Genomic DNA, 20,834 nt, shown 5'->3' on the forward strand with positions numbered 1-20,834 from the left:
TATTTTGACTCAGTTAGTGTGAATCTGATGACAACGATGTTCGATAGTTCGGCGCATGCATGTCCAAGAATTGCACTAAGTAAGTATTCTCTAAATTCGTGTTTTGGGTTATATGTTTGCAAAATTATTTATAAGGTAGCCTAATGTCATGAGAATAAGATTATTTTTTTTCTCTCGACAAAAGCATACACTTTAACCAAGCTGTTAAATGAAACAAGATGACAGCCTTTTTCTCAGTGAACACTAACTACTGTGAGACAGTGGAAATATCCGAACTTTGGCGATTTATTCTCTGTGAAAATATAGTAAGAATTATCAATATATATAATATATAATAATCAAATTAGAAATTAAATTTGACATTCACGTATCTTGTAAATGAGGTATTGACTTTTTTTCTTAAAGCCCAAACATCCTCCTCATGCAGAAAAGTTCCAGAGAGTTCCATTGAAGGCAGCCGCCCTCAGGAGCACGCACAGGGCTCAACAGGGAGTTTTTTTTTTTTTTTTTTGCAAAGAGGACACAAAGAGCAGCTCCTCTATTTCTTCTTATTGGAGGAATTATGTTACCACTAACCAAAGTCCATCTCCAAACCTCCACATCTCCACCCGGAGCCACACCACCTGTGATGCACACCATGCATAGCTTTGGTTCGCTCTGGGGTCAGTGGCAGTTACCTGCAGCTTCACGGTGCCACAGGAGAAAAAATAAAAATAAATAGAGGTGCTCTAAAGTAGCAGGGGGGTGTCTTATTGGGCTTCTAAGATGGCCTCGCACACTGGATCATGCTGAGGAGAAAATGTGAAAAGTTCATTGTGGTTTGGTAGGTCTTCGGCTGGAAATTCCTGCGACAATAGATGCTGCGCCGGCTTGTAAAGTTGGAGAGTTTGGTCACCTTTAGGCCGACTAATAAAGTGCTGCAGCCAATGTCATGTGAGCCACCTGGAAGGATCTTCACCTTCACTTTTAATCAAACCATGCACTGCCAGTTTGTCATTAACATTACATTCATGCATTCACTATGGTCAAAATATGATTCAGTGAAGTGAACTAATTATCATTCTCTTCAGTCTTAATGTGACTGATGACAGTCCAACACAACCCGAACCAGAGGCCTCAGAGGCCAAAATGTGCCACTTCAGAAAGCAGAAACATGACATCATGATGCCCAAAGCCACCCTTGGGTCTAATTCAATCTATTGAAATGTCTTCAAATTTTGGCAAGCCACGAAACCCCAAAAAAAAAAACCAGCCAGAGTTTATTTTCCCCCAAAAGCCCAAATTTTGTGGAGCTTTTGAATGTCACTTGAGTCTGCAGAACATTTGGCTCATGGGGCTGAATATTCAAAAAGGGAAAGCAGCTCGTTCGTGCTTTAAAAGTTTGGTTCCATTTTGTTTGTTTGTCTTTTGTTTTTCCAGGAGTCAGGCATTCCTGAGCGCTGACAAAGCTCCCAGTCACTTGACTGTCCTCTGGGTTCATGTCGACATGTTATACCAGTCACCTATGACTGAAACCAGAAGTAACGCGGCAGCAAGGTCGGTCAGACTAAATCTAGATGCTGGGATACAAGACTTCAGCTAATTTGAATAAAAATACAATAATCATAGGAGGATTTGTTTTTCTTCATATAACCTCTTTAACAGTTAAACAGCTTTGCAGAATTAATATCAACCGAGCACACAGCAGCAAATCAAGAAAGGCCAGGCAAGCACACACATCATATTTTAAATGACCACTAATATTAAAATGTTTTCTTAATGTTTTGCATTTTAAAATGAAGAAACAGATTTAGGCCGAAACTAAACATAGATAGAAAATAGCTAGAAGCGTCCACGACAGCTTGGTTTTAGCTTTGCTTTTTTTCATTTTAATATTAATTTCATTTAAAAGACAAAATAAGATTGATCAAGAGATGCACATAACAACACATAAAGTACCTATAACAGTAACGGGTTAACAAAGAGTTAAAGTATCAACAATTACTTTTTTGTGTATGTTTTTGAATCCAGTAGCAATAAGAAAATGCTATTTAGCATTTAAACACAAACTGGAAGAACTTCAGATACAATAAGACCATAATCTCAACTCTCACTGCATTACATACATATAATGCAATTATAACATATTAACGGACTATAATATAAAAACAAAATTGAAAGCATGGATTATCATTAAAAAAAAAAAAAATAAAAAAAAAAATAATAATACATATCCCAAAGACGTGTGTGTACATATACATTTCATGATACAGTTCATTATGTTAATTCAAATTGGGTAAATGTTATGTTTGTTTATGTTTATATATTAATGTATATGTCTGGAGATACATACTGTCTGTAAACACAAGCATGCACATGTACACATGCATGCAATTATTTCCATAAATACCCTCTATGTATCTTTGTCAAAAATATCTTCACATCTTATACATTTAAGTGATTCTATTGAACAAAAATATGAATTCTTTACAAACTTCTGTGAGAGTGACTGACCTGCACCGTCTACGTGACGTTAGAAGCCAGCAGTTGCTGTTCAGGGAATAAATTAGCTTTGACTTTTACCAGGGCCCAGCTCAGAATAGTTTCTGCTTGTGTGAGTTTATTCCCAATTTCTTTATAAGTTGGTTTCACATTTCCAGGAGAGCTTGCACATTCCTCAGAGTTAATATCCCTTTCTTTACTTTGGCTAAAGAAGCAGGCTAATTGTGTCATGGGGCAGAAACAAATAAGGAAATACTATCTCTTATGTCATTTTTTCTTTATCGGTAAGTGTTCATGGGATTTGGAGTTCCTTTACATTTTGAAGTATTTTACAGTGCTCAGACTTAGTAAAGCCATGAATCACTGAAAAATGATATAACTATAATTTTCTGTTTAAGGGATTTCCCTCCAATACAAATCACTGCATTAGTCTTATTATGATTTACTATTCACTTGAATAATAAATATAACTACACTTTATTTGACCTTTTAATCAGACACATGTACTGTAGATTGTCTATTGTATGTCCTGCACTGTTTTAGTACTAGAGGCACATTCCTCATCACAATAGGCCTCAGTCCTTTTTTATATTTTACAATACAGCTAATCACTTTGCAAGCCACACTGTTGTATTTAAGTTATATTTCCAGGCAGCAACTAGCTTCTAATTTATATAAAAAACAATCACTCCTGAAATTTTCTTGAGCCGTCCGTCTGCGTTAATTTTGTCAAAGTTACATCCTTTTTGTTCTACATAAAGTGCATTACCATGCAATGATGATATACTGTAACATTGACAACAATTTTTTTTTTAAGGGGAATGAATGTAAATTAATGGCTGCCTAGAATAAAATGTCCAAAAATATAAAACCGTACAGCATAAAATGGTCAGCAAAGATTTCCAAAATACAAAAATTGTAGCAAAAACCTGCAAGCACACAGTTATGGTCCTTTAATGCATTTGAAGAAAGCACTTTGAGGGATTTGGATGCAAAAACGTCTCTCTTCCAGATTCCCATCTGACAACATTTGCTGACTTGAGGTCAGGCTGGCAGAGCAGTCTGGGCTGACAGGGACATTCTTCGTTGTATCTAAATGTGCGGTGGAGCACTCATTTCACCAGGCAATGGATTTGGGATGTCTAAGGTTTCATATAATTTACCCGTAACCCAAAAGTAAACACATCTAATGAAGACTGGTGGATGATGGTTTAACAATATCATTTCAGAAGCAATAGTTGTAGAGAAGAACTCTGAAAGTCTGGGAAAATCTGAACTTGTGTCAAACAAAACTAGAGACAAGATATATACAGTACTTTTATATCACCTGTCTTTTCATGTTGATTGTGCAATAAAAATCTGAATTCTCCAATAGTTGTGTAATGACAGTTTGCTGACAGAAACACCCCCTTGATGTCCCACAGAGAGCCTGATGAAGAATCAGTCTCCCCCTGGAAGAAGACAGTGCTCTTGGGTTTCACAACAACCCCCAAGTGGGCAGGACCGCCACATTTCTGGCATACGCCACTCTCCCAAGACAAAAAATCCCCCATCAGCTCATATACAGTCAAAACACACCTTCCAGACATGTGCAAGTGAAAGACAGGAGAAAAAGAAATAGACAGACATGCATTTCCTGCCAGGGAGCCACTCTGCAGCTAAGGCTATTTGTTTTGACATTCATTAAGTTATCTTTTCCAGGCGGCGGACCAGGGAGGAGGAACCTCCAAGCCTGAGGTTCACCGCCTCCGGTAGGGCAGTGTTTGACGCCTTAGCTCTCCAAATTCAAATACACAGACATGGCCATTATAATCCACGACTGGAAATAAAGAAAACATCGTTCTAATTCTAACACCAATGTTTGTTCTTGGCTGATAAAAGCAGCAATTTCAAGCCCACTGTTGGCGAGCAGGAGCTAAATATAGCCACAGAACGGGGAAATTGCACTGAAATCTCTGGGCTTTATCAAACTTTACTCTTAAGAGAGCAAGGAGAAGTGGAAAAAGCAAGTCTCTTCCCATGGTTACAAACTGTAATGACTACTGTATATTTTTTTGTCAAGGGAGTAAATCAGCAGAGAAACAACAGTTCAGCATCCAAAGAAACATGAATCCACAGGTATTAAAAAGGTCCTGGTTCTTATTTTCTGCTATGATTTGCATATAAAGCGTGGCATTTTGTTCCATGTGTTTTGTTGCTGGTGGGCTGCGATCATATTCAGGCAGTGATACTTGAGCTGAATCAACATAATGGAACTGCCTGAAGATATTTGGGCTGGTCCAGGTCCAATTGGGTTTAATTAATTTTCAGGACAGGGAGCTCGAGTTTTCAGCTGAGTTGAAAAAGAACAGCTGCAGGGGTATTCAGCGCAGGCGATTCAATGGCATTATAAATACAAATAAAGAAAGTGTTCTTTGTGGAAGGACAAAATTACCTTGTGAGACTGAAATCTGTTGGTTTTAATCTTGGGTCATTCCATTTGTGTTTTTAGCACAAATACCTGTTCATACCACAACACAGGTTGTTGTTAGCATTACGTTGCATTCAAAGGATGCATAAACATGCTTTCCTGAACTAAATACACATATATTTTGAAAATGCTGCATTTGTTTTACAGATATGTATTAGAAGAGGGACAAATACCAAACGTATCTGTCTTTAAGTTGCTCTGGGTGTTGGATGAGGCCAGCAAAAGAAGGTGGCGTGGTGGTAGAAGAGTTTGTGTTTTACTTGTACACTTTGTCCCTCTTCTTGCCCCCTCCCCAGCCGCCGCTCAACTGGACAGGGTTGTCTCGGTAGGAGATGCGTTCCTTTTTTGACGGAGCTGATGTGACTCGCTGAGGAGATGGGACCTCTTTTCCTGAAGACATAAGAGGAAAATGCGTCAATATCTCATATGTAAATCGCAGTGTGAAATCAGTCCATCATAGACTTCAAATGGTAATTCATACAATCTGGCTAATAAATGATACATTTGATGTTAAGCCCTCATTTTGTACTCTGCGTCACTGTGCGACAATCATGATATTACTGTATTTTTGCTGACCAGGTCTGAGCTTTTTTATCCTGTTGGAGCCATTATAAAACTTTGTTTTGTTTTGTTTGTATACCACATTGGTGATGCTAATTAATCTGCAGTTTTATGTTTGAGCACTGGGTGGAGCATTGCCTTTGGGAAGGCATATAGGTAATTAACAGCCAGGGAGACACAGGTGTGTGGCTCAGGGGGAAAAGCATACAGCTTTTCACCGTGTGCAAAAGAAAATGACTGGAATTAAACCAGAAATAAAATGAAATGGACTGTACTGCTTGTGCTACGGTGAGCAGGCCGTCAGGAAAACCAATGGGTCACAGCACCGAAATGCAGAGAGATTGTGGACATTGATTATTGGCACACAGAACACGCATCCAAGCAACTTCTTCCCTGATCCCACCTCATTGGCCTAATGTAGGAGTTGGTAAAAGACTATACATATCTGCTAAGCCATTTTTATATTCCTTGATAACATGGGTTATCAATAATCATCATAAAAAGGTTTCTAGAGGAAAGACTACCTATGCCTTCCAAAACAAACTGTTGCTACAGCTCTTGTATAGTAAAAGTAATGTATCAATTATTGGACACCTGCGGTCAAAACGTGGTCTCGTGTTGTCTTTCATGGAATTGCAACTTTCTACCACGAACATGGAGTACAGGGCATTATCTGTACGATGTAGGTTTGATTTTGTGTCATATATGCAATTCACCACAACACCTTTGTAGGATTGGGCATCGAGAACCGATTCCTACTTGGAATCGTTTCATAAATTATGATTCCAGTGGAATCGTTTCTCTATTGGAATCGTTTGGAGGATTTAGTTTCAAATCTGATCATGGGTTCCAAATTTAAAATGCGCAAGTTTTGGTTTCCGTAGCGGCCAGGCGCTCATGTGTTACAGCCATGGAGCACAGTAAGCGGCGCTCTAGTATGGCTTTTTTTTTTACGTTGAAAAAGTCCGGTAAAACTGCAACCCACCATTAAATCAAAATAAAACTTTCCTCTTATTTGTGAAATGAGCATGTGACCCGTTTCAACTCCACCCCTCAAAGAATGGGAATCTAGAATCGATAAGAACCGGAATCGAAAGGAAGAATCGCAAATGGAATCAGAATCGTTAAAATCCAAACGATGCCCAACCCTACACCTTTGTGGTAAATGAAACAAACTGAAAATGTGCCCTTATAGTTTTTCTCATTACCTGCTAATGAGTAAATCAATTTTGCCATTTATCAAAGCATTAGGTGTTGTATGCTAAAGAACATTATTTCATGTTGGGTAACTACATCTGAAAGCTTTTCAAGCAGCTAACACAGAGATTGTTGCTTAAACCTAACAACAAGGAATTTGCAACTTCTGCCCTTGAATGAATAAACTTTTGACTTTAGTTTGGTCTCTGTCTCAGGAGACTCAAGACAACACGATATTCACTCTCACTGTACAGACTTAAGTCTGAGCAGGTGAGTTTTGTGTTTGTGTGCTCCGACTGCCAGGAGCGCTGTGTGCTGTATCAGAGGCCCTTCCATTTCACCTGGGGATCAGTACAAAGCCTTTCAAACACAGTACAAAGGCAGCGCTTTTACCAGGCATTATGCATTCCACGTGTAGGGCCCAGGACCGCGGTCTCCATGGCCGCCCCACACAGGGAGCCTAACAGCGGGGAGGGCTCTGGAGGGGGTGGGGGGCGCACTGCATGTACTGACCTGGCTCCAAATATCTGCACAGCTGGCACACTGTATAGAATATCTACCCGCTCAAAAGTCATACCTAATCGTCCCTCTCTAGTTTTTTGATTTTACTCATGTCCGTGGTGTTAACGCTGTGCTTTTCCTCTCCTCGTGGTTTGTGTAATGTAGTCTTTTGTGTTTATTTTCAAAAATGTAGGCCAACCTTGGTAGCTTAATTTAGTTTAATAAAGACTTTTGTCCAATTATCTGTTCTAAATAAAAAAAACGGACCGCAAAACCTGACACACATGTTGCTAATTTCAACAAAAGTTGTGCAGTCATGCTATTAAATTTACGAAGATAACACATTTGACCCAACCGCTGTGACCAAATAAATTGTTTTCGATCATTTTACTCCTATTAGAGTTGAACAGCGGACAAAATTGAGGGAGCAGATATGCAACTTAAGTGGTTTCCTCTGCACACGTAATGAAAATATTTTGTGGGCCTGGAAACGCATTTTATGGCACCGTCCCAGCAAGTGGTGAGTATCGCATTGCAATAGGTTATAGAGTCGGTTATAGAGTATTTATGTCGTCTTTACTGCTATGGCAAACTAAGTGAACCTTCTCGCTTTAAACCTTCACTTTGATGTATGCATGCCACTTCAGAAGCAAAGCATATACAACATTTTGATAAATTATTTTTTTGTCTCTTTTATTGGCTCGTGTGGGCGGACTTTAAAAAGATTTTTGTCAAAGAAGTTGCATTCCTATTTTCCTGTAACTCAAGTAACCCATGTCCTCTGATATGATGTTTTTTTTATGATGTAGCCAAGAGACCATTAGATGCCCTTTCCAAGTTTATAAAATATTTAATTGGCCTTTTGAGAAATGCTATTGCTTTACACATACATTCATATTTCAATTTGCCCTACACAATTTTGATAAGTGGTGTGCAGACAAAGAGGCTTTCTTTCTTTTGGCCTTACTCCTGAGGAGAACAACAGTCTGCCTGCTTAGCACAACAACACTCGCTCCGGCTGCGCCTCGTGAAAATCATTCTGAAATCGTCACCGGAATCCAATTTGGCTTCATTAACGTGGACAGGGCTCTCCTTCACTTGGATTCCTGGACTTGTTTAAAGTGGTCATCTGCCGTCAGCCTGTCAGTAGCATCTTTGTCACTCAAACTCCTGAGCCCCACTTCTCCTGACAGAAGAGCCAGTCATTCTGCACTGAAAGGATTTTTTTTTCTTTTTCTGCCCGTTTCCTGTCAGAGGAGAAATTCACGGCACTCTGTCCCCGGCCCGACCTTATGGCTCCCCTCCCCTCCCGAAACAGCCGACCGGTGGACTCAGTCTAGGCTGAATAAGCAGCAGCCTTTATCCCTGGCTCGGCGCACTCAGGTCTGTGAGACCTAAGACCCATGGGTGCAAGAGTGTAAACAAAGAACCATCTGTACACACATGTGCGTAATGTACAGGTATCTACACACATGTGCACACAAAGAAATATAGGTATACAATTACAATCTATGATTTCTTAGGTTTGAGCATGGAACTGCTAAGTTTGACTTTGTCCCAAATGTCAGCTCAGCTTAATAATAAGTGCCATAAATAATACATTTGAACAATATGCAGAGATATATTATATAACCATACGTCTGGCTGTCTATCATTCAATCATATATACAATATGTGTATAGATGCATGGATGTATGTCAAAAATAATATAACATTTCCAACGTTCTGAGTGAACACTGATCAGTAATGCCTGACTAGTAAAGTTACTTAAATAACCTTTAAATTAAGCGTTGGCAATACATTTCTTTATTACCATTTATCTGGATTACCAGTTATTGTGAGAGAGGGTTATTAACAGAGTCAGTGACAGAAATAATAAGAGCCTTGTGTTTCAGGACATTTTATGATTTTTTTTTCCTTTTTCGGATTCTGATTAAATTCAGTTAAAAATGATTTTGGGTTGAAACAGACAAACAGCTGTGAAGTTAACAAGACTCACTTGCATGACCCAAAGAGTTTCTGCGAGGATAATTGTTCTCTTTGCAAGGCTGGGCAGCTAAACTGCTGTTGGCCCACAATCCATTGGCCTGATGTAGACGTTCTGTATATCCTGGGTCAGCCTGCACGCACCACACAGAAACACACAGACACACACACATAAATGAGGCCCAACGTGACACGTCTCACGCAAGCAGTCCAGCATTTTGAGAAAAACATTAAACAAGCAGCGGCTCTACAGTCTGAACATATCTAAGAAACAGGAGGAAGGGGGCGGCTCCTCTTGCCAGTGATCATAATTTCAACTGCTCTATAACGGCACAGGGAGACCTGCAGTTTCCGACTTCAAAGAGCGTACAAGCATCAGTATCGTTCACGGGTCCAGGAAAACTGCTCCAAAGTGACACTGGGATTTCTGCAAGTAATACGAAGAAACTGCAGCCAGTTGATCCAATTGAAAGTGTCACTGTGGAGCTAAACCTCAGACTAACCTCCCCCCCTGCCTCCTTCAAATCGAAGCTGATGAGACAGGCTCCAGGAGCGGGAACCTACGGCGCAGGACACGACTCTGACTGATGAATGTAAATACTGCATACCTTCACATACATGTACATGCAGCTGCCCCTTAGAAAAGATTCAAATCAAGATGCGCTGTCATTCCACAAAGTGAATGAACTGCAGGGGAAAACAGGAGGGGAGTGTACTCACCACAAGCTGCACTCTGCCACCGTTGAGAATGTCTGAGCTGATCTCCGGTAAGAAATGCTCGCTGAGGGTTAGATATAAAAAAAAAAGAAAAAAAAAAAGGCTTCGTATATTTTGAATGAATTCAGCAGTTTTCCCTCTTTAGTTCTATGGAATTACCTTTGACATATCTTAAAATAAACACAGATGCCATGTATGATAATCCTAATGTCTATTTGTTAGGTAAAGCGTCGCACAGGCCTACATGCTCCATGCCTCTGTTACAGACACTGCTTTTAATATACAGAAGTTATACTGAAGTGTCAGCTCTCTCTCTCTCTCTCTCTCTCTCTCTCTCTCTCTCTGTTGGCATTTTGGTGATACTTTGGCCCTCTGCATTAAAAAAAACCAAAAAAAACAAAAACAGTACTGCACAAATAATTTGATTTTACCAAATTTCAAATTACCAGCTAATTAAGGTGAGAGAAATAGCCATGCGCCATTTTAATAAATAAATAAATAACACCCACCACTTAGAAATCAAAAATCAAAGTCCCCCTTGACATACAAATGTATTTTACTTATTGTTACTTCACTTTGATGTCTGTCCTTCATGGTTCAGAATATAGCATGTGCAGAGTTACACGTAACACGTAAGCAGAATTGTGTGACTTCGCAACTAGTTTAGTTTTTATTTATAGATTTTGTATCATTCAATGAAGGAGAAGGTGTAATTTTGATCATTTTAAAAGAGGAAATGTAACTTTTTTTTGCTGGAAAACCATATCAGACGCTTAATTATTCCAAGCAGAACAAGCAAAACATATGTGGATGGGGGGTCTTTAAGAAATTATTCCAATAATGATAACAGTCCATTAAAGAATCAGTTTACCCAAATAAAAAATAAATAAAATGTGGTGCTAATAGCATTAACAAGTTTAATTTTTATAAAAATTCAATAGCAAAATGTCTTTCCAGAAACAATGTCCCAGCTGTGCTGGATAATCCACATACAGTACCTCGCTGTGAAATCACAGAGACAGATATTTCAAAAGATGAACAGATAAAAGAAACACTATGTGCATGGCTAAATATTACCAGGGGTAAATTAGAAATAAAATGTTTCTGTAATTTGGAAAGGCAACTCTGTAAAGCAATTTTAGCTACACACCACACCGCCTACACCCTGTTATGACCCACATGAAGTGCCTCACCTCTCTGAGTCCCTGTCAGAGTGAGCAGCCTGGGTGCGCAGCCACTGCTCAGCTCGCTCCTGCGTCACTCGCTCCACCTTCTCTGCCTGCTGAAGGCCCAGCTCAGCCTCACCAACTGTACCCGACAGAAAACATCAAAGGCAATTTTTTTCTTCTCCAAACTCCTCTTGTCAGTTAAGTAACATTCTTGATGACAATGAAAGCTCAAAGAATGAGTGTGCTGCCTAATCAGCGAAGTTTGCGGTGAAGGTGGCATGTTTCTAAATGACAAGAGGCGTAATCAATACTGCAGTGAAGGAGCTGTGTTAACAGATGCTCTCCAAAGTACAAGTTTAACAAATAAACAGCTCATGGGCCTGCTCTGTAGCAATGTTTGACATGTTTCACAGTAATTACAGCCGGCCAGGGTTCCCAGCACTGGGAGAGATCAGTGGTCAGAGCTCCCAGCGTTTATGTTTGGGCTTAAAGTGGTCTATTTGTTCGGAGGACTCAGGGGCATTACTACAATACAGTTAAAGTTGCTGAAAGATGCAACAGGAGAGTATCTGCTTTTTTCAACAATTGTTGGAACTTGTTGTTCTTTGTAAAAATGTAATCCAAGCAATGTTCCAACAGTTTGTTAAAGAAAGAAATCTGAAAGGCTGCTGATTTACGAGTTATGCTGAAATCCCATAATAAGGTCGTAATACATAGGTAAACATTTATGTTGCGCTGACAGTAATGATAGCTTAGATGGGTGTAAACTGATAATGAATTTTGACAGCCCAATGCTGGAACTAATGATGCATTTATTTAAGCCATTTACTTGCTTTTGCTGAGCTATTAAAAAGGAGAGAAAAGCTTTACAGTTTTCATGGGTTAATTGAGAAGACCCACTAAAAATGTCAAGTGATAGATGCTTCCCCCCGGGGCAGCAAAGGCCAGGAAATGGCTACTCGCAGTCTTGCACTTCCCAATGCTAAAAATACACAGAAAGACGGGGAACAGGCAGGGGAACAGGCAGTCCATAACACACAGAGAAATGTGTTTCTTTTAAACAGAAACATGCTCATATATATGTATATATGTACTTATTATAGCACTCCAAACAAGGGTTCTGTACTGCCTGTTCATGTCATTATCATAGGATCCTATGTGGTTAGATCCAAAGTTGCATGGAAGACAGAAGATACATTTGAAATCCCTAATGGTAAATGCATGAATTGTGGAATGAAGCAGTCAGTGTGTACATGGTGATACAAGGTGAGCACCATGAAAAACGTTTACATTTCTGTTGCACTCCAGTAGCACAGAGAAACTCTCCTCTCCCTTTTCCCCTCTGAACCCTCCACTAAAGCCCCCTCCTGACCCCTTCCAACCTCCTGGATCCCCCCTCCAGTACTCCTCCAGGACATCAGGAGGGGCCCTGTAGGAGTCATGCCTGTTAAGAGGGGGCTCTTAAGCACATTAAGCGATTTTGTCTCTACTGAGGAGGGGAGAGCTCTGACTTAATATCAGAGGGTTGGGGAGGAGGGGGGAGGCTTTGGCCCCCACAGCAAACCAGAGCTGAAGCAGACACAATGCGGGCACTTCAGAGCCTCCTCCCCTCCAACTTCACTGCAGAAAATAAGCACAGGGTCAAGCAGTAGATCAGGAGACCCCAATAAGAAAAGAAAAAAATGGTGCCATGAATGAGTTGATGACCTGAGCATTCTGAACAGTTCTAGTCAACGTGAGCTGAGAGGTGGGAACAAGAGGCAAGAAAGTCAAGCAGTCAGACAGTCAGACTGTAAGACAATCAGGAACTCTTCCTTTTATATTGCAATAATAATAACTTTAGTTAGTGGTTTTGCCTTACATTTGCACTATTTATAATGTATTACTATATTGTACATATTACTTATCTTATTTAATTGTATATATTACCTTTTTTATCTTTATTTGTATTTATTTCTTATCTTTTATATTATACTTGTTGTACGTGCCCTTATTGCACCGTGGGTCGGAGAGAAACTCATTTTCAATTGCTCTGTATGTCTGGCACATATTACAGCATTGACAATAAAGTTGACTTGACTTGAATCAGGTTATAAACAAGCCAAAGGTTTAGCCAGATTATCCAAACCCCTTTATTTATGAGCAAAGTGAGAGTGCGCAAACCTGTAATGTTGGTAATATTTCTGCATTGCACAGTAAGACTGTGTACATACACATCTCCAGCCAGTATGGTAAATCAGCAAGTAAGTTGAACCTCAAAGTCAGTCTGTACAGTAGGAGATGTCGTCTCAGTATTCTTAAAACAAACTAGTGTGACGTGTGCTCTTACTACGTCTAAAGAGCAAAAGGGTTTGCCAAATGTTGCTGTCATAGAAAGAGGCTAGACGCAAGAAATCCTGAAAATGGGGATAGCATTATTGGATTGGTCAATGTCCCCGTTTTCACCTGGTCTTAATGTAACGGGGCCAATGTCTCCTTAAAAAGCATATATAGTGTTGCAGTCTACAAACAAAAAGTGACAGAAGTAGTTGTGTGAAGAGCGAAAAAAGGGAGCTTGAGAGAGAAATTCAAACCCTGCCTACTGTCTCACCTCTGTGCACCTGGGCAGCCAATCATCTCAAATGAGGTGCGATTGTTGGATTGTCTCCAATTTTTCTGTCTCAAAAGAGGGTTTAATACCCTGTTAGATTACTATTCTATAAACTGTAACGATTTCTACAAACAGTCCAATAGGATCTTATTTCGATGCATACCGAGGCCTTTAAAGGGGTAAAAAACATTTGCTTTATCTTCTAAATCAGTTTTGCTAAGCTTTTGGTTTGTTTAAACTACGAGCATAAAACCCAAAATATAACCAAGTTATATTGGTACACTGAAATTATCCTTTTGTCATTAGACCTAGGCATTATAATGACATCTGTCAACTACGTAAAAACTACTACTAAATACCAGCACAGCTTTGAAAAGAAAAATGTTCAAATGCTGTCTCATGTTAATGGTCAGCATTTAGAGACTTGACAGACTTGCACCTTGGCCAGCTATTTGTTTATAAAGTCTTATAATAAACCTGCCCTAAAGAGCGTAAAACCTGACTTTAGACTTACTTTGACAGACTTGAAACTTGCCCCATAAGACTTGACGGATAAGCTACGGCTAACTCTTACCTTGTTTTGTATTGCATCATGAAAACCGTTTTGAGAGCCCTGTTTTCATGATGAATCAGAGTGTCTGAAATTTAAGGTGCCTAACTGTCTGTTTCTGTGACTGACTACAACTGTGGCCCAAATGTCCCTTGGCTCTGCATGTTTCTTCCTTAAATGTGCCAGTGCTTCTCAAACATATACTATGAGGCGAGCGCTCCGCTGCCTGAGATAAATAGAAGCACTGAGATTAAGGGGGTGAAATTGAATGCATATGAATGGTGGTAAATAGTCTGACATTAAGATATTTTGGATGATGGATGATAAACAAGATGATTGTGTTTCAGTTGGACTTTGTAGATGATTTGAAGTGTGAAATCGAGTTAAGTGCTCAGGAGGTAGTGGTTCCAGGCTCAAATAAAACTTGTGTCCCTCTGACATGAGGACGGATGTTTGGTGGGGTTGGATCGCAGTTTGGATGAAGGAAGGAGGCTTGGAAGGGGCTGTGTGTGCCTGGGGGGGGTTGAGTGGAAGGCGTTGGTGAAAAGTAAGAAGAGAAACAAGAGAGAAACGCTCGGAGGCATACAACATCTTCAACATCTGCAGCACCCAGGAAAGTGTATTTCTATATTGTTTGCCTCTAAATGAAAATGTTTTGTGGCTCTGCTCCATTCTCTCCCTCTCTATCTCCCTCTTTGGGTATGTAAGCTGATACCCATTTCAAGTGGGTTACTCATGTCCAGCACATCCACACAAAGAGCCCGGATAAAATAAACACGCCGCGCCGGATATCTTGGAAAGAATCTGTCATGGGTTTGGGGCTAATCACCTCCAGAAGGGGCTTGACTCAAAGCCTGAAACGTTAGCCCCTGTCGGGGAGCGCTGGCTGGGCCGGGCTGGGCTGGCTAGTCCCCGGGCACTGGGGATGGATCCGGAGGAGGGGGCGCCTCCCACAGGTCAGGACCAGGGGAGCAAGAGGGGAGGCTGGCTTGGGCCCGTTTACAGAGACACGCAACACACCACCTCTGCCGTCATTGTCGCCGCTGCCTCACGGTCAGCCGGTAAAAAGGCAGCAGGAGTCGTCTACTCCAGAACTGAGCTGATTAGAGTTACGCATTTTACAGGATCCCTCTCAGTTGAATAAGAAAATCTAACTGAGGACACGGGGTATTAAGCAGAGAATGAAGGGGGATGTTCTAACCAGTGACCCCCGTTACTTTATCAGATGATGTAGCGGCTTCATTTCATTGCTCGAGAAGAATACCAGTCCTGTTTGATGAATTATTAAGACAAGGGTGGAGAGGAGAGATAAGGACATTGGAAAAAAACCAAACTGGAAATATTGTTGTTTCGTAATAGGTCATTTGGATGGAACCAGTTCTTGACTGCCAGTTGGCTGAGAGCTTATCCACAGCTACACTGTGCTCGGACACGATTTCAGTGTCAGTAATCACAATGTTGGAAACTTGAAGTAATACACCTGCAGTTGAAAAAAAACTTGTGATAATGATCGGACAAAACGTTATTAGTGTTAAAAAAATCAACACTTCATCACTGCCAAATGCTAAAGATAAGTTTATCCATCATTGTCTGATGAAGATGCCTTGTAAGTTTAGCAATTTGCTGGCTGCTGACAAGTTTTTTTTAAGATATTAATGAATGTTTGAAAACATTGAAATAAGTTGTTGGTTGATCTTTGGCTGCACCACAATGGATTAGTTTCAAGGGAAAGAAGGCGACTCCTTCACAACTATTCTATAAACAAATTACTAAAGCGATCCACCCAACACAGATAAAGCGGAACGAAAAACATCCCAAATTTGTGCGATTTGTTCCATCTTTTTTTTTTAAAGTGTAACATGAAATGACAAGCAAACATACTGTATTTCTCCACAGCTAATTAAGGGGTATTTCATGCTTATGGCAGCATTGGACTTGGGCCAGTCACTTCACTGCCTGTTGGCAAACGCCGTTGTTGCAGCGTCCCTCTGACTGCTGGATGACCGCGAGCGTCGTGCTCTCTGGATGTGAGGCCTTGACCCTGGTGGGGTGGGGGTGGGGCTGGGGTTGGGGTGCAGAGGAAAGATGGAGACAGGCATGATAAAAGCCAACTTCCCCCCGTCCTCCCTCCTGCCTTTCCTCCAGCTCTTCCCTCCCTTTTAAGTCTGGCTGTGGACGTCACGATGCCAAATCATCTCTCCACCTCAGGGCAGGGCAAGAGGCCACAGCAGGAAAGATGGAAGGAGACGTTTGCCTCTTCTCTGAATAGCAAACTACTGTACACCACAGTCAACCTGTAAGCTCTTTTCAAGATTATTTTTACTATCCATAACGATAAGAATTAAGTCTAAAGAGAATGCATTTTGTGATAAGTTAGTTAAAAACAAACAAACAGTGAAGCAGTACCTGTGGGCTCACCTACACTTAAAGAGAAATTCCGGTTTCATTCAACCTGGGTCACATAATGCTTCTTGTCCAGAAACAGACTTTCAGACTTCATCTCAGTGAGTTACCAGATCTCAGCAACTTTCCATGTCATTCTAACTGATAGAAACTATTGCCAAAACTATGAAAAAAAATAAATAAATAATAAAGTTGTAATAAATCTGTATTTTCCTTAGTCTGAATCAAGTCTCCAGCATCAAGTCTAAAGCTCAGGTCTGTACCAATGTTAATATAGGACTAAGTAAGACTCTTCAGGGGGGAAACAAGCTGTATTTTACTACAGGCTTCCAAAATGTGTAGCAGGTCTCAATTCCTACCTCTTATATAATTCCTGTTGTGTTGTGCTGGCATGTTTCGTGCCTCCACTGGACCAAGCTGGTGACTGCAGTTTCTGAACAAGGCAAGACGGACAGAGGGATCTAGGACAGTGAAAGAGAGAGAGAGAGCGAGAGAGAGAGAGAGAGAGAGAGAGAGAGGGTCAAAGAAGGACAAGGCAGGCCTAAAACCAGAACCAGAAAGCCAGTACCTAACGTTCGGAAAAGTTTAGAACAGTGCTCTGGTTCCACTGAGGCAGATGCCATTAGGAGTTAGTGCAGACATAGACCTGTGTATCGGTGGAGGAGGATGACAAGAGCCCTGCTATTGGAATCGTGCAATTGCAATTCTGATCAAAGAGCAGCCTCCCTCTACATGACTGTGGTACGATAATCGCAGCAGGACTACTGTTTCTTGGTGCAGAGCGGAGGTGAGGTCACCTTTCACTGCAGCCGCACTCAACCACTACAATGAATCGGAATGAAAGTCATCACGGGATGACTTGTCAAGAGGTTTCTTGGCAATCATTTCCTTTTCAGGCTCTCAAAAAAGGCCCAATAAGAGGCGACAGGTTCTGGCTTCTGCTGTCTGTTATGGCTTGTTAACATACACAGGATGGAAAGGTTTGCTGCTGAAGCACGTTAGAAGGAACAAAGACGAGAATGAAAAGAGGCAAAAATGAGTGTGGATTTTTTCCGTTTTAGAAAATGGATTTATGTCCGAACAGCAGTTCCTTCCATATTGTGAGTAGAGCTGCAAAGATTAATTGATTAGTTGTCAACTATTAAATTAAACACCAACTATTTTGATAATCTATTAAATCGGTTTGAGTAATTTTTTATGGAAAAAAAAGGAAAACTTCTTTGATTCCAGCTTTTTAAATGTGAATATTTTCTGGTTTCTTTTCTCCTCTGTGAAGATCTTTGAGTTGTGGACAAAACAAGACATTTGAAGACATCTTGGGCTTTGGAAAACACTGATCGACATTTTTCACCATTTTCTGACATTCAATATACTAACCAACTAATCAATTAATCAAGAAAATAATAAACGTATTAATCAACAATGAAACAAATCGTTAGTTGCAGTCCTAGTCTCGCATTGCCAGACCTTCTTCCACAGTGCTGCGGAGGAGGGTCTGGCTAGTCCACACAGCATTCCGGGACGGGAGAAAAAAAACGCGCTCTGGTTTATTGGCATTTCTCTAAACCAATCACAGTCGTCTTGGGCGGCGATGAGGTCCGGACAGAGCCACGGTGCCTCTGCAAAATAGCCTCAGGAAGGAACTTGTTTTGGTGGAACGTGTACGTTCAAACGTTGTTATAGTCGTGCAACAGAAAACTCAGATTGGATCAGTGGCGATTTTAGACCCTTACATTTCATCTCAGCCCCCCTAAAAATTATAATATAAAAATCTAATTCATTTTTTATTTTTTTTTAAATCAATTTTAGTGCTTCAAGTTAGACTTTGCAAACGTGTCTGTTAGTGACAGAGGGCAAAGAAACAGGTTTAATATCCTGTGTCACTGTCGCCAATGCTATGCACCTGTTACCCAGTCAAGGGAAGTTTTATTTTTTATTTATTTATTGTTTACACCTCATTATCATTTCATTTGATTCTGGTCCATAAAGGGACTTTCGTAGTTTTTTCATATGTTCAACATTTTGCATTTATCCTCTCTTATAATAATAAATACATATATTAATTGTTATCCGGTGAAATTACTGATTTAGCATTGGGGGTTAACACTTTTGCAAGGCACTGTAACCCAGTCACATTCTCATTAGGGGCTGAGCCCCCCTAAAGGTCTGATCCAAGAACCGCCCCTGGATTGGACAGATAGTCTAGCTAGCTGTCTGGATTTACCCTGCAGAGATCTGAGGAGCAGGTAACCATAGTCCTCAGAAATCCACCGGAGTTTAAAATTCCAACACAAAGAAAGCGGAAGGAAACAGACATACATGCATCCGGCCTGAAAAGAATGACATTCGGTGGAATTTCCGACGGCACTCTAGCAATCCCGGAAGTGGAACGTCGTGGATATAAACTAATGCAGCCCTAATTAAAAGGTATATTTGGTGTTAAAAGATTAGGAATAAGGAGACAAGAAGACACATTGGCTCAGGTGTAAGGAATACTGAACAAAGGACACGTATGTACAAAATCTGTCTACAAATCTGCCTAATAATCTACATATTTCTTCATATTTCATATAGTATTTTGCTAATAATATATGAACATAATTCTGTCAATCTTGAAATATCACACACACAAGCACACACACCAGAAAAAAGGCACATACACTTAATACAAAGGTGTTTCTGTTATTAAGCCTACCCTTATTGATATAAATGGGATAGACAAAATAACAGAAACCTGTGAGTCACACCTGTGAGTATAACACAATTCAACAGCACCAAAAACGACCAAAATGACCATACAGTTGTATCAACACCTCTCTAAAACACTGTCAGCAAAAACGTAGTCTATATCGACGACTTTCCACTTCCGGGATTGTTCAGGTGCCACTGGCAGTGGTGTATATTTACACCATTCTATTCTACACACACTCACCTCTACGTTTCTTCTGCTGTTGCTTCGTTGACTGCATCTTCTGAGCTCTCTTGAGCATCAGAAGAGCTGTGTGGCTGTTGGTGAAGCCCCTAGAGACAACAAGGACAGACGTGTCACACACAAAATCCCATGAAATGCGAATCCCACGGCCATAGTCTCAACCAATGGCCTGCATTCACAGCCATTCCCCATTGAATGGGGCTCGCAACAAGGATGCCCGCTCTCTCTCATGCTATTTGCATCTCTCTTGAACCGTTAGCCCAAGCCATAAGGCAAAAATAAAATATGTAATGTCCAGATTAGATCCAATAACAGTTCAATATCGTTATTTGCAGATTATATTTGGCTCAATCTCCGGCTATAAAATCAATTGGAATAAATCTAATCTTCTTCTATTGAACAACAGACAGGTGACATCAGCTATTAGTGTTACAATACCAACCCAAAGCAAAATTACATATTTAGGCATCACCATTCATGCATCGCCACAGCAAGTTGTCCAGGACAACTATGAATCTATACTAAGTAGTGTTCAAAGGGATCTGGCCAATTGGTCTGCGCTGCCGGCATCACTACAGTCCAGGATTGCTGTTGTTAAAATGAACATAGTTCCTCGTGTGAATTTCTTAAGTACAATGATCTCCTTACCCCCACCAATACATTTCTGGAAGAAACTTGATACCGTAATTCGGCAGTATATTTGGAATAATAAACAACCCAGGCTAAAATACTCTACCCTGCAACGCACCACAAACACGGGAGGCCTGGCCCTCCCCAACCTTAAAGTGTACCACAGAGCCTTTCAGCTACGGGCCCTCAGAGTGTGGATGGACCCCTCATCTACAGTCCCATGAGAGAAATAGAGCAAAACCTCACTGGAAGTCTAAGACTGCAAGACCTTGCCTTCACAGGTGTGTGTCCAAAAAAGTGTATGCTAACCTATGGTCCTATTATCACCAACACACGGACCAACTTTAAACAGGTGGAGGAGCACCTACGATACACCAATAAGTGGCATTTGAATACCCCAATATGGCACAATGCACACCTAATGTCTGGTAACAAACCCTTTACTTGTAACCAGTGGAGTGACAGAGGTATGTATACTCTAGACCAGCTATTCAATGAGAAAGGTATGTTAATTTTTGAAGACCTGAGAGCTAGCTTTGAGGTCCCTAGGACATCCTTCTTCTTTTATCTTCGCTTAAGGTCAGCCCTAAAATGTTATGGAGTGCCATGGGGGAACAGTCTTGAGGCGCACCCAATCATTAAATGGT

General features: G+C 40.6%; 1 protein-coding gene across 1 annotated transcript in view; it reads right to left on the reverse strand.

Moving 5' to 3' along the window:
* Positions 1-1,841: 1,841 nt before the first annotated feature.
* The window catches only part of lrriq1 (leucine-rich repeats and IQ motif containing 1), a 51,865-nt gene continuing 32,872 nt past the window's right edge, over positions 1,842-20,834 (reverse strand). Inside the window, exons 21-26 of the mRNA XM_078256523.1 lie at positions 19,558-19,646; positions 16,985-17,086; positions 11,107-11,221; positions 9,917-9,977; positions 9,210-9,330; positions 1,842-5,341 (exon numbers count right to left, since the gene is read on the reverse strand). Of these exons, the coding sequence (XP_078112649.1) occupies positions 5,208-5,341; positions 9,210-9,330; positions 9,917-9,977; positions 11,107-11,221; positions 16,985-17,086; positions 19,558-19,646 (622 nt within the window). The 3' untranslated portion in view covers positions 1,842-5,207. The remainder of the gene's footprint in view (positions 5,342-9,209; positions 9,331-9,916; positions 9,978-11,106; positions 11,222-16,984; positions 17,087-19,557; positions 19,647-20,834) is intronic.

The sequence above is a fragment of the Sander vitreus genome, chromosome 8 (assembly GCF_031162955.1).
Source record: "Sander vitreus isolate 19-12246 chromosome 8, sanVit1, whole genome shotgun sequence".
Lineage (NCBI taxonomy): Eukaryota > Metazoa > Chordata > Actinopteri > Perciformes > Percidae > Sander > Sander vitreus.